At 44.0% G+C, this 14,174-nt stretch overlaps 1 protein-coding gene across 1 annotated transcript; it reads right to left on the bottom strand.

The window, feature by feature from the left end:
* Positions 1-876: 876 nt before the first annotated feature.
* LOC144102340 (uncharacterized) lies at positions 877-13,700 on the bottom strand. Its single transcript, XM_077635634.1, has 8 exons — positions 13,532-13,700; positions 11,997-12,219; positions 11,298-11,448; positions 10,343-10,455; positions 7,405-7,555; positions 5,460-5,633; positions 3,941-4,066; positions 877-1,113 (listed from the first exon to the last, which is right to left on the bottom strand). Exons 1-8 carry the CDS (start codon positions 13,698-13,700, stop codon positions 877-879), a joined length of 1,344 nt encoding a protein of 447 aa, XP_077491760.1.
* Positions 13,701-14,174: the final 474 nt, after the last annotated feature.

The raw sequence follows: 14,174 nt of genomic DNA on the forward strand, positions 1-14,174 counted from the left end.
GGATATAGCCGGAGACATGCGTTCATTATTGGCAAAGTACTCGCGATCAAATAATTTCACTGCTACCTGTCATGGTGGCAGGATGGGTGCGGTGTTCTCCAGTGTGCGGAGCGCACTCAGTTGGAGACACCAAGCCGCGCCTGGTTGCCTCATACACCACAGCTTTCGCTCTTCAACCAGGTTCAGTAGTATCTAAATAATAATAATAATAATAATAATAATAATAATAATAATAATAATAATAATAATAATAATAATAATAATAATAATATTAATAATAATAATAATAATAATAATAATAATAATAATAATAATAATAATAATAATAATAATAATAATAATAATAATAATAATAATTTCTGGGGAAAGGAAATCGCGCAGTATCTAATATATCGTTGAACACCTGAACCGCGCCGTAAGGGAAGGGATAAAGGAGGTAGAGAAAGAAGAAAGGAAGATAGAGGTGTGGTAGTGGAGGGCTGCGGAATAACTTCGACCGCCTGGTGATCTTTAACGTGCACTGATATCGCACAGCACACGGACGCATTTTGCGTTTTGCCTCCATAAAAACGCAGCCGCCACGGTCGGGTTCGAACCTGGGAACTCAGGATCAGTGCCCGAGCGCCCTAACAACTGACCCACCGCGGCGTGTAGTGGCTAAATTGCAGCTAATGGTTTTGATCAAATACTCGTTGTATCGCCTTCATTGTTAAAACACAGACACAGCATAGTGTGTTCGTGCTAATACGGTCGAAATACGAATTGTGAGATTCCTTTATTTTATTTGCATAACGGCAATGTATCAAAACTCGTCGTTATTGTCACGCCTCAAATTATCATCACTGCTGGCTTTTCTCGTTTTTCATCGATTATATTTTAATTTGGTGAAGGTAGCGGGAAGGTGGAGGAAAAGGCACTCGTGCACGACGCCTCGTTGAACATCTGGCTGCCCAGATTCTTGTAGAAGTCGACGATCTTTCTCAGCGCCTTCAAGCGGCTGTTTTCTCCGAACTTGTTTATCGAGCCACACTCGTTGGCGTAGTCGTCATAGTCAACGTCGTAGGCAGCGATGCCGAATGTTACGTCCCGTTCCTGATACTTCACCTTGCACAACTGCAATCAGGGAGTAAGGAAAACGAAAGTGTCACTCGCAGTTACTAAAATTGGATTCCACACTCCTCAGAGAAATACGTGAAAATTTTTTTACGATTATCAAAAAAATACATTTTAAAAACTTGTAATAAAGAAACATGACAGTATTTGCATGCCATGCATCCGCTCCGCGAAGGCTCTTGATAACATATTGAGTTTAACAAAGTGAACGACAGAGAAAAAAAAAACCTCAGGGTGCTTGCCAGCGCTTCGTTTCGTAGGTCAACGCAGTTTCGCTGTTTTGCGGTTTTTCAGTTTTGCAGTTCGCAGTTCGCAGTTCGCTTGGTTGCAAATCGCAGTTTTGCAAGTCAACCGGTTAATCAACTTTAGCAACCATCATACCTGGACAAGAATCATCCTTCCCGTCCTAACACCTTTCCCACATCACACCCGGCTTCCTCTCACATGGTCCTCCTCTTTGGAGGGATGACCCGATTTAAAACCCGCCAATGAACGCTTTGTCCAGACGAAGACAAGTCTATTGTTCGAAGCGATGGCAAGCGCTCCGACATTTTCCCTCCCTTGTTCCCTTTGTGATTATCAAGAACAATCTGACCAACCTTTTTCTACCATGAACTATTGATATTCAGATGGAAGCATTTCTTTCACAAGCTACGAGAAGGACCAGTGGCCAGAACATTCTCGGCCGGCATCTTAACATCGGTTGGAACGACTCTCTGGAGAGGACTTTGAGTAACGATGTGGAGAGAGTACGCACAATTAGTCCGTATCGTTGTCCGGAGTAGATGTGGGTACGGAATACGACACACAATAGGCATAGCACATACTAGGACGGATCACTCGATGGTGGCAACCTCACACTACTCTAGTCTAGGACAGTTCGCTTTCCAACGAGCCCCTGTCTTAGCGCGGTTGAAAACTTTGTACTACGCAGCCTATATGGTGTTTGTGGCTGCTCTCTCTGCTTGAGGAGCCTCCGCCATTAGCAGCTTTCCTTTCATTAATTGTAAACAACGCTGGGCATGCAACGCCGCTTTTGTTTGTTTTACGTGTCGCCGCGCTTTGCCGCTTTTGCTTTTTGAGATGATCAGTGCGCTGAGTCTCCTCGGTTGATTTCGATATCTGACGCAGAGCAGTGCCTGGTCGCTCTCCGTCCGCCATAGCGAGCCGTCTCGCTTTCGAGGCCACCCTGTAATCTCAATTTGCGGTTACGAGAACCCGCCCCTGTACACGCATCGAGGATTTCAAGTCTTGACTCAAACGACTGCACTGGAGAGATGCGGCGGCCGCTGAACTCTCTTCAAGCGCTTGGAAGCGCCGAACAAACGGAAGAAAGACGAGGGAGACGACATATATAGCGCGAAAGGCTGTTTATTTATTTACTGGTATACTATCTGAAATACAAAACATCTTGGACCCATAGCCAAAAGCTAGTGGCGGCTCCACACAAATGTAGGCTTAATATGCAGCTTTTGCAATATAATTACCCAACAAAATATTTGACCAAATACTGAACAAAGTAAGCACTTTAACACTTAAAAAGTTTGAATCCTTTTCGCGGTTAAAGCTTTTTTTTACTGGCCACCATTATAGGAAAATGTCCTAAATTTTCGGTTAAGTTCACCTTCATGTACGGCCTCAAATGGGCTGTGGTTCCCGCATTATTTTCGCACGTATTCGCCGATAAATGACCAGAAAATCATTTAAAGCCTAATGTGGACTAAGAAATCTAAATCTGCAGTTAGGCTCAAATATATATGTATTAAACATTTCATAGCATTGATATTTTCTGAAGTTTTTCATAATAAATTGCGGCGAATAAGATATCACTAAGCAACACTAGCGAGCCAAAATTAATTCCTGCATAAGGTAACCACAGTAGTACTTTCTCTTATCTCCCTTAAAAGCTCAGGCGTGTGCAATCCGTCAAATAAACTTATATGTATTACTAGACATTCCTTATGAATTCGAGGCATTTCGCTCGGACTTAGATTTCTATTAAGACAGAAGGGGCCAAGCAATTCTTCAGCATCTGCTTTATACTAGTTATGAACGGAAGGACACTTAAAAGTTTAGTTCTGGCCTGTATTTTCTGCGGCATTTGTAACGCCATATTAGTTAAAAAATTATTAAAAAAATTATTTGATGTTATTATTAAGAAATTGTACAAATAATGCTTCAAGGATAATTTGAGAAAAAACCATCAGAGGCATCCTTGCTAAAGCCTCAGAAAAGACCTATGCAGCACTGCAAGGCGGGGAAAATTTCGGAAAGGTCCTTTAAAAGGAACCGGCCTTTACATCCATGTAAACGTTTTGCCGTAGCGCAATTCCCAGAACATGAGTAGCTTGTGTACTGCTCCATACGTCATTCCTAAACCACACTATAGCTTGTTTGAACAGCGCCAAACTCCAGAAATAAATCATTAATCATTCAGTTAATTATTTATCCATTTAGTGAATGATTCTTTGGTTACTCGGCTGAATAACATTTGACTGACCAATTGATGATTGAAGCAATTGTTCGATTGATTGATTTATTAAATGAATGATTGATTGATTTAGTGCGCGAGGGGGGGGGGGTAGTGAGTAAGGGTGAGGAAGCGCGCGCCTCGATTCGGAAGTATTACAAACGCTGCTGCACGCCTGATGTTATAACATTTTTTTTAAATGTTAATTTCGATCAAGTGCAACCTAGATATATGGGCAATATTTCAATTCATTGTGGGCTTGCTCTAGAAGCATACCATGAACGATCTCTGCAAAACACAATTTTTTCACAAAGACTGTAACTAAATCTGAAGGAAGATATTCAGGAAGCCATTTACTTTGGCGGCCAGTCCATCTTCGTTGTCGTACGTGAACGCAGACCGGTTTGTGCTTTCGTAAGTCAGCACGGCGAAGTGTTGGGGTTCGTACCTGAGGTTGTACTGGTAATTTCGGTCCTTGCACACCTGGTAGAGAAACGTATGAAAGTTTCCGTCATCAGTGGAGACGACGGTACCGTTGCACGAACTGCGGAGGGACTTGCGCCATGCTTTTTCTTAATTCAAATTCTTTAGTAAACTGCGGATGAAACTTCACCTTGCACAAACGGCTGAGGAACACTGCTTTTCTCACATCCCCTGCATTTCCTATTTGTAAATAGCATGACGTTTGCTGCAACGCAGTGTTGGTGTCTTTCAGGTAGGAGAGGAGAAAAGAGCTTTACCCGTATTGCAGGAGAAGCGAAATAAAAGACCGAATTCCTTAAAACTCTTCGGCTTTCCAGTTTCGCGAAAGAAGACCGCACGCTTAAGGCGATGCTTTTTACTCGAGTGTTACGTAGTTGAGGCCTTAGGATGTGAAAGCGCCATTTTCTTGAGTGTGTGCTGTTTTAATTATTTTTCTTTTTTATCCTAGAAACTTTGCTTCTTTTTACTGCTCGTTTCTGTTCATTTACACTATGTCCATGTACTGTTAATAGTGCAGCGCAAGCGGACTGGCAATAAAAGGTGAGAGATGGAGGCACAATTACAGAACAGGTTCTTTTCTAGTTGAAAACTGCAACGTTGTTTATTTGTTCAAATAATCACGCCCTCTATACCGATATCCTTCAGCCCTATTGTGAATATGAAAGCGCATCGCTGTCCTCGAAAACCATAAGTATGTTAAACAATAACTTAAGTGTCTCACAACAAGACTCCCTCGAATTTAATCGTCGTAAACGTTACCAAAATGGTGCGGCCACATTTAAAAAAACCCAAGCCAAAATTTTCATGAACGCATGCCCTGCTGAAGTCAATAGAATCACTTTAGGGCACTTAGTACACATCGCCAATAGCACAATCATCTCCATATCGAGCTCAGTTTTAGTATAAACCCACGCAAATAAAAGAAGACCCTTCTAGGGACCCCAGGGGCCTATATTTTGGTATTTTGTGGTATATTATGATGCTAACGACCGCGCTGTTTGCTTTAGAGGAAGTCTTTTAAATACCTCTCTCAGGAATTGAGAATTGCTTCCATACAATGAATTCACAGACAAGTGCGCACTCCAAAACACATGCAGGCTCCTCCAGCATCACCATCCTCGTGACTTTGCCCACTGCAGGTCAAAGGCTTCTTCCATGTATCTCCAATTGCCTTTGTCCTGTGCCACCTGAGAACTTCTTAATCTCATCTACCCACCAAATTTTCTGCGCCCCCTGCTAAGCTTGCCTTCTCTTGAAGTTCACTCCGTCCGCCTTAAGGACAAGTGTGCACCCCTGAATGTACGGTCGCTCACACATAGAGACACTTCCAGAAGGTGAACAAAACGTAGCAACGTAGACTACGCACGTAGACTACGCAGTGGCGCTCCCTCACCTCAGCGTAGCTGCCGAACGACGTCGCTGAGGGGTTGAGCTCACACCGGGAGAAGAAATCCAGTGGCTGTCCCGGATAGACCGTCGTCCAGCGCCCCTTCATGGTGACGGAAAGCAGCGCGTGTGTGGGCACCTGTTTCCTCTCCATCTCTCGGAGTGCCTGAGGGCCAGCCGTCTGGGAGACAAAACATGCTCAGGTGATTACATCTCGGGGGTGCCACTACAGTTGGAGGCGTTTCAGCACAGTAATCTTTAAAATCGGCTTTGGAAGTGCTCAGATGGCTTTATCCGGATAGTTATAGGAACCTGGGCATACTAGCTGATATAGAAAAACGGGTAAAGCTTGCAAATTATACTGCTAAATAAACAGACTGACAACAGACTGAAATGTGTCATGAGACAGCGATGCAAATGAAAGCTGTTGCCTGACATTTTATAACTGAGTGCCGTAATATGGGAGAAACAACAAATTTGCGATATTATTTGGGCATTGGAAATCGCAGGAAAGAACCTGCAGCGAAATCACGCGGTTGAACGTTGACATTTCTGTATCCCACATTTGGAACAGTGCTGAGACAAACACTACTGACGTATTATTATAAAATTGTGTTTTTACCTTTCGGTGCTATTTGACAAAATATATTATATTTTACGCTGTCTGCCGTGTGCCCTTTATCGTAAAGTAAGGCTTCCTTGGAATTGCTCATTAAGTGCCCTTAAATTTGCTTTAGCGGTGACCGAACAGTGTTTTGCATCTGTTGAATAAGGCGGTGACTACGGCCCACTAAATATATGATCAGGAAAATATATGCCTCGGCGCTGTAACAGCTTTTGTTGTGAAATGTCTAATGGATGCTGTACAAGGTGTTTCAACGAGCACTTCAAAAATTTCGAAAAATATGAAGTTCAGATAGGAAGAAAATCATATTTTTGAATTTGCTCTTGTTGCCTGCCTTTCGCCTCGGCAGAGTGGCAACGCTGCTGCAATGTGATCGAAAGCTTGGTAAAGTTTAGGTCGAAGCTCGGTTAGGTCCGAGCTTCGTAGCCCTCCATTTGTTTGCGCACTTCGTGGCAACACTCATACGCGCAGAGTGGGAAGCTCACGTCTCTAGCTTACTCTATTTGCCTCTTTTTCTAGCTTACCTCATTTAATGACAACCACTTCTGAAAGGAATTGCAAAACTTCTGTATTTTTTTAGCGAGCAATTCTGAAACACACGCCCTAGAACGTACGGTACCTGCTATGTACAGAAGGCGCCGAGAGCTTCCAGCATAAAAGGCCTGCTTTTCTGCACCTTATCTTAACACTTGAAAAGCTAAGAACTCGTCACTGTTCTGATGTATGAGGATAATAGTTCGCTTGCCTATAACATATGCAGATTTTGTGGTTCGGGATGGTCTAACTTATCAGGCTTCTCATGTGCAATAATAGTACGTCTTCTATTTGTCTAGTACGAAGCATTTGTGGTTAGAAGTTATCGTAAATCCTCTCTATATGGCTCAAAAGAAGATGTTAACTCGTGAAAATTCTTGGCAGCCCCTCTTGGCCCATTTCTCTTGAGCTCCTGTGTTTATCCCATCTGTGGCGTCCCGTACAAGGTGGCTCTGGTTTCTAACAACATGATGAAGTGAGCTTACGATACATTACTGCGTTAATATTCTACTGCACACAGATTTGTAATGCCAATTTCTTGGCTTAACGACGGCATTTAGTGTGGTCTTGCGCAAGCTCCTATTGTGACAATAGAGCTGATCCTGTAACAACCAGTCTGTTGTAGGAAGACTACTGTACAAAGACCGTTCCTACAAAAACACAAGCACTATGTATGCCAATCGGACAATCCTCCAAAGAACCTGCTCTACCTTCTGCCTTCTAAATGCAAGATAAATGTTCCTCTTATCTAAAGGCGAATAACGTTTGTCCTCAGTCAGGTGCGCCAACTCACCAATTCGTAAAGGTAGGTCGTCCGGAGCTGAGGTGGCAAGGCAACCGCTGACAGACGGGTGGGGGGCATGACAGCGCAGTTGTCAACCGTGTTGTCGCCAAATTGGTAGTGGCCGTACACAACTATGTAGTTTGGAATAAACTGGAGCCGCCTGCAGGTAAACACAGCTAGTCAGCCCTGACGAAAATACTCTGTCCAGACATTTCACATGCACATTTCATTGATTCTATTGAGTGGAACGAATGCGGCCCTGTGAAATATCTGCATCCGTGGCGGCTAGCTATAGAAACGTATATAAATGATCTGTATAAATGTGATGATTAACGGTTAACTACTGCAATTCAATAACCCAGGTAATAAGCGCGCAGGAGTAGCTTTCTCGAGTTCGCCACCGTTGAGAATATTATGATCAAAAACGTAAAGCATGAGCTGAAGAAATCAAATTTCTCTTTCACTCAGTCATATCTGAGACATGCGGCTTAGCTTCTTTCATGGGCTACGTTTATGAATTGCATGTCCCTGTGAAGTGTGCCCCAAATCTTTGTGCCTTGTATTTTTTTGTTTCTGGATTACCTTTAAACTGTCTTGTGCTTCTATTTTTTTTTGAGCTCCGAACCTCTTTCTGGTAACTTAAGCTGGAGTTCCTTGCTGCATTTCAAGTACTTGGATAGCTGCAAAACGCTTCGTGGTTTGTAACCAATGGAAAAGGAAGTTTGCATGCAATTTTTTACATGGCTCTGTATTTAGTACAGTCGAGGTCATAACGTAGCTTAGGCTGACGGTTCCGTAAGCACGCGCGCAATCGTCAAATTTCTCTATTTTTAAGGTAGTGTAACTTAATGTGGAAATTTACTCTTTTTAATAAAATACGAATTGCCAGCCGCAACTAAATAAGCAACAACAGAGAATTCATGTCGCCTTCCCTTAAAGCCTTTTAGATCACTATTATACAGGCCGCTCTTTTTTTAACCGCTTAGTCGTTATTACTTACCCGCCGCGGTGGCTAAGTGGTAATGGTGCTCGCCATCGTAGCACGATGTCCAGATGGTAGTTAATGCCTCCATTAAAAAAATACTTATAAATGGTGGCCAAATGCCGTCGCTCATTCCATTAACAAAATGGCGCCGTTTGCGAGGAAGCCGAAGGCTGGAGCGGGATCAAGTTTTATGAATAACGGTTGCCTATTGCCCAGTATCGCTGCTGAGAACCATGCTGCGAGTCTGATATTGCCTCATAAGAAACACGAAACTATTGATCCGTCTTTCAGTTTTGAGGTGAATGGCGCCGTCGTTATTGTAAACTATGTTTACGCTAGCATCCATCGGTATATCTGGTAACAATGAGGTTATGTCTGAATGCAAGGCCGGGTCGGAACCTTTCCAAACAAAGATTAATCGCTGTGTTCAAACATCTGTTCAGTTGCCTAGGTTTCCTTTACTAATCCTAGTACTCTCATTTCGCATTTTTACCAAGCCTATATTTCCATCTAAATTACAGGAGAGTTTGACTTTCAATTTCTTCTAAGGTAGATGTTTATAGCATTAACTCTATAGCTGCTTTTCTTGTGGTACAAATATGGGAAATACTGTTTGTTTTTAGCTACCTTATTCCAATAACTGATAACCATACTTTCTGTGTCCACACCGCGTGAAAGGTATTTCTACCGATCCCTATAATTTCCTTCGAAGCACTTTGCAGCTTTGAGTTTGTGTTTTACGGTCCTTTTCAACTTTCGTGAAATGTACTGCGCGTCATGGCTTATGCTGATATTGCTACTCTTACTAGTTGCATCTCATCATTGAAAATTGGTTTTTGGGAAAAGGAAATGGCGCAGTATCTCTCTCACATCTCGGCGGACACCTGAACCTCACCGTAAGGGAAGGGATTAGGGAGGGACTGAGAGAAGAAAGGAAGAAACAGGTGCTTTAGTGGAGGGCTCCGGAATAATTTCGACCACCTGGGGATCTATAACTTTCGCTGACAAGCGCAAAACACAGAGGGAGCATTTGCGTTTCGCCTCCATCAAGATACGGCCGCCACGGTCGGGTCCGAGCCCGGGTACTCTGGATCAGTAGCCGAGCGCCCCAACCAACTGAGCCACCGCGGCGGGTTCTCATCATTTGATCTCGTGGTTTCCGTGATCTGGCGGCACGTATTTAAACCTTTGGCTTGCAGAGAATTCTTACGAGGACATTTTCTTGGTGCGGCACGCCCTGCGCCATGTGAGCGCTGTGATGTTATGCAAATACGAAAAAACCTTTTCTTACTCGTTCTAGCTGGCAGGTGTGAAAGAAAACGCAATGGGGTCACGTTAAATGTTCACGTTTTAAGTCAGTCACAGGCAGATCTTAAGTGCGACAGTTTTGGTGGTTATCTGCCGAGAAAAGTTGCTGGTTCTACCATGTTGCTGCATCCTGAAGGAAGTACAGCTTTCCCGGGGAAAAATTTTGAAAATTGGAATATTGTAAGACGCTGTAATCAAAATATGGAAGGTAATTGTCCAATATTCTGATATTTTGCAAAATCTGTCTTTTAAGGTGTTTCTTGCGATCACATCGATCAGTTAAGACTACCATAGAAAACCGATGGCGAACGCTTTTGACGATAGCAAGAACATCAATAAAAAAATACAGGTATGCCGTAGGGTGGCTTGCGGATATATTCATTGTTGAAGTGAAATCTTACATTTTATGGAACAATTGAGTTCATAAACAGCTTTCCGCTCAGAAACTTTTTTGTCCAGAATTGCTGGGTATGTATGAACCCCCCAGTGAACAGCTCAAGAAGTGTACTACAAATGTGAGACGTGAAACAGAATGTTCTCTAGAGCGCTGCTAACAAGTTATCTTGCTTGTTATCCATACTTCTCCTACCTCATATCTCAGGCTTAAAACTATTGCTGAAATAACGCGTTAACAACACTTCGAACTGAACTCACTTAAACTCTTCGTCCAAGAAGTACATCCACTGCCTGCCAGGAGCTGGCACGGCGAGAACTGTGAGCGGCTGGTGGCCTAGCGCCCTCTGGGACTGGCCAAGGTTATCCAGCTCCTGTGAGAGAGAAAAGTGCAGAGAAACCAGCTGCTTCCTAATTTTAATTCATTTAATTAAACCGCGTGCCCAGGCAGCTGCCTTGTTTTTCAAGAACTACAGTCCTGCACGACAAAATTACATTGATCGCAGTATATTTTCAGCAAGTATGAAGCTATAACATAGCCGCATAACATCTCTTCTCCGGGTTTTAATTACTTTTCTCTACAAATATTTGCAGCATATTCAGTGGAAGATTACTGCTGTTCAGTGGCTTCTTGAGTTCTCGACAAATGTCACTAACGCAGTTTAGATATTTTACACTGCCAGTGATTGAGGGATAGACAAGAAACAGCTTTTCAACTGCCAACCTCCGATCGCCACAATCTCATCGGCTCCTGGCACGACAGCGAGTATGACAACAGTAGTCAGATTGTAGATGCTTATGGTACCTCTTTAATTGGCTCGCCTTACATGCTTGATGGCATGTCTACTTGTGAATGTCAACGTATCCAGTAACCTTGGCATGTGTACATATGTAAATAATTTTTTTCTAATCAGAGCGCACCTGACTGCAGATCAATCAATATTCATTTGCCGATGTAGAGAAAGGTTAGATGTTTCGTTTCGAAACTAGATTAAAAAATGATTCCCGATGCATTTCTCAGGCTAAGCGCTTTGCAAGTGATGGCCTTTTGTGGTCATTGCGTTAATTCCAGTGGAAGAAAAACATGCTCGGTAGAGTCACGCTATCCGGAAGATTACGTGGGCAACTGCTGACGCCGGTCAGGGAGCATTGGACGGAATCAAGATGTTTTAATTGTTACAGGACGCTTAGATAACCATGCGACAGTGAAGGGTACCCTGAGCCGGTACATGGCCGTCGTCATTTGATTTCTGGACGAGTTTGCGGGAGTGTCCAGTATTCCGGTGTGGTAGATGCCGCTTTGCCAGAACAGCTCCAGGGGACCCGGGTTGGTTTTCTTGAGATCGTTTCCCAGCCGATCCATGTGCCTGCAAAGATGTGACGTGGCGCGACGGGTCCATAGGTGGAATACGTTGGTAAAAAATTGGCAGTGGCTTAACTTGGCTAAACCTGGAATTCAGCAAAAAGCAATCACGGTTGCTAAGCGTCTGAGGCTGCTCCATGGCAGCTGCACTTTTCGCTCGCGACAGCCGTTCTATATATACCACCGGAACACGTGGCTATGGCGTGGTATCACATGGTTTTGCAACACCCCCCATCGGCTATCATCACGTGGCTTCACATGGCCTCATTGGATGTTCCTAAGCTTAAAGGTCAACCCAAAGTTCACCCAATGTCAAAGGTCAAAGATCAGTGGTCAAAGATGAAAGGTCAGAGCTCGAAGGTGAACTAAATGTCATGGGTCAAGTGTCGCCACATGGTTGCAGCGCCTCCACCGCCACGGCGCCGCAACGCTGAAGGCTCGGAATGCTACCGTATTGTAGCTATCGCTACAAAACAGTGGTCTCGGAGCTCATGTACTAAATCGAGAACGTTCGAATGCCCTAACAACTCACAATATCATTGGTGCACTCACTGAAACGCAAACGCCACACCCAAAGTTGTCCGAGTGTATCTTGTGGCAGCCCGCATGAATGTGACGAGATCCGCCTCAAAAGGACTACCACCGTAGAGGAAGTTTGCGTTGTTCGCATAGATGGAGTCGTAGAAGGCGACGTCGCAGAGGCCGTCGCTCGTCATCACTGCATCTGACGTCGTCCTTCGGCCGTACGTGCAGAACAGCTTCTCCGGCCCGACACCTGCACACGTTCGTGCCAATACTTACGGCCAAGCGCGTACACCGTGCTAAGAGGTGAAGGAAACGATAGAATGCTAATGATCGTCATCATCATCAGCCTGGTTACACCCACTACAGGGAAAAAGCTTCTCCCATGTCTCTCCAATTAACCCTGTCCTTTGCCAGCTGGGCCCAGCCTATGTCTGCCAACTCCATAATCTCATCCGCCCACCTGACCTTCTGCCGCCCACTGCTACGCTTGCCTTCTCTTGGAATCCACTCCGTTACCCTTAAGGACCAGCGGATATCTTGCCTTCTTATTCTAATGATGCTAATGATACGCAGTTTAATTTTATTTGTTCCTGGGCAGGTTGTCCAAAGTGTGCCGTGGCAAACGTGTCAGTAAGTTTGATGATGATGATGATGATGATGGTGAATTTTTATGGCCCAAGGGGATCTGCGCCCAAAGAGCGTCATGGCACAAGGTTGTTTCTTCTACTCAAGTTGGTGTCAACGGCCCCGTTCCCAAGTATTTCACCCTAAAGGCGAGCACCAGGTAGGAAAAAGCTTGTACCCATTGTATCACCGGTGGCTGCCCGGTGGCACTGGGGATCGAACCCTGCACCTGCGCACGCGAGGCGGATGCTCAAATGACTAGAGCACCGCTGCGGTCAGTGTCTGGAACTTCCTTAGAAGCATTTCATCCCACTCATGTGCAACGTTCTAAGACAAAGACTTTGAAAATCGAAAATTGTCACATACTGCTACGGAAATATTGAAGATAATGGTCTATTTTTCTGATATGTAGCAAAATCGTTCTGTCAGAGAGTTTCCATCGATCGTATCGAGTAGTCAAGACTGCCATAGAAAACCGAAGGGGACCACTTTTGACGATAGCAAAACGTTAATAATAAAAACGCAAGACAGCCGTCAGGTGATCTGCGGACATATTTATTGTTTTAGGGAAATCTTACATATGAAAAAAAATAGCGTTCATAAACGATTTTCCAATCAAAAATGCTTCGGTGCAGAATTGTTGGGCATGGATATCGAGTTTCTCAAACAGAACAAGGGCAACATATAAAGTAAAAGGCAGATAGCGAGCAGAGAGAAGTAAGTTTCGTAAGGTCTCGAGGTCAATCTTGAGTAACTGTGTATTTTTAACCTGCACTTTCATCCTTCTCCATAAGTGCGCCTTTTTTAAATTCACGTCGGTCGATCGGGGTCCCAGTTCTGACCTGCCGAACGACTTTTACAAAGAGACCAACTTTGCCGCATCGTTGACCGAAAGGGGGCAGACGCCGTACGCTAGAGAAATTGGCCGTTGCACTCACTTGTAGAAGGCGTAACACCTGTTGTTTCAGTTGCGGGATTGGCGGCTACGCGGATCTCGACGTTTCCGCGGTAGACGACCTTCGGATACCAGTTATACCCCGTGCGGTCGTCCTCCGTCGTGGTCGAAAGGGTCGAAGAAGCTGCGTGTCCGTGCGGAGAAGTTTTCATCGAGTTCGTATGAAACGTTGCTTAGCAAAACACCTCGTGTGCCCTGAACTGCAGGTGCTCTAAATAACCGTGAAATAAACTGGCAAATGAGGCAAATGATGATTACCATAATCAGCCGAATTATGTCCACTGCAGAGGAAATGCCCTCTGAAATCTCTTGTATTCGTGCTGTGACAGCTGCGTCAATTTATCCCACAAACTTTCTAATATGTTATAATACAATATTATAACGGAACATCCATTATTTTGACCCCTCGTTACATGCCATGCCCATGCCCATTACTTCTTATAAAAATGTTTGCCAAGTTCCAATATCCTTGACAAATGCTTCTAGTTTGGGCGGCTGCTACGAAGTGCTGAATTGCAATGAACATAAAAATTGCCAATGGTTTTTAATCTCTGGCACACCGCAATGATTTCCGATGGTCGCCAAACAAGTTGGTGCAAGAAGATGAAAAATTATATCAGTGAGAT

Source organism: Amblyomma americanum, chromosome 8, assembly GCF_052857255.1.
Source record: "Amblyomma americanum isolate KBUSLIRL-KWMA chromosome 8, ASM5285725v1, whole genome shotgun sequence".
NCBI lineage: Eukaryota > Metazoa > Arthropoda > Arachnida > Ixodida > Ixodidae > Amblyomma > Amblyomma americanum.

Excerpts from the sequence above, each read along its gene's own strand:
- LOC144102340 (XM_077635634.1), bottom strand. The coding sequence starts at position 13,700 with ATGAAAACTTCTCCGCACGGACACGCAGCTTCTTCGACCCTTTCGACC. Across the intron at positions 7,556-10,342 it reads TTCTTGGACGAAGAGTTTAA|GCGGCTCCAGTTTATTCCAA; the intron begins GTGAGTTCAGTT and ends GTTTACCTGCAG. Across the intron at positions 5,634-7,404 it reads CGACCTACCTTTACGAATTG|ACGGCTGGCCCTCAGGCACT; the intron begins GTGAGTTGGCGC and ends TTTGTCTCCCAG.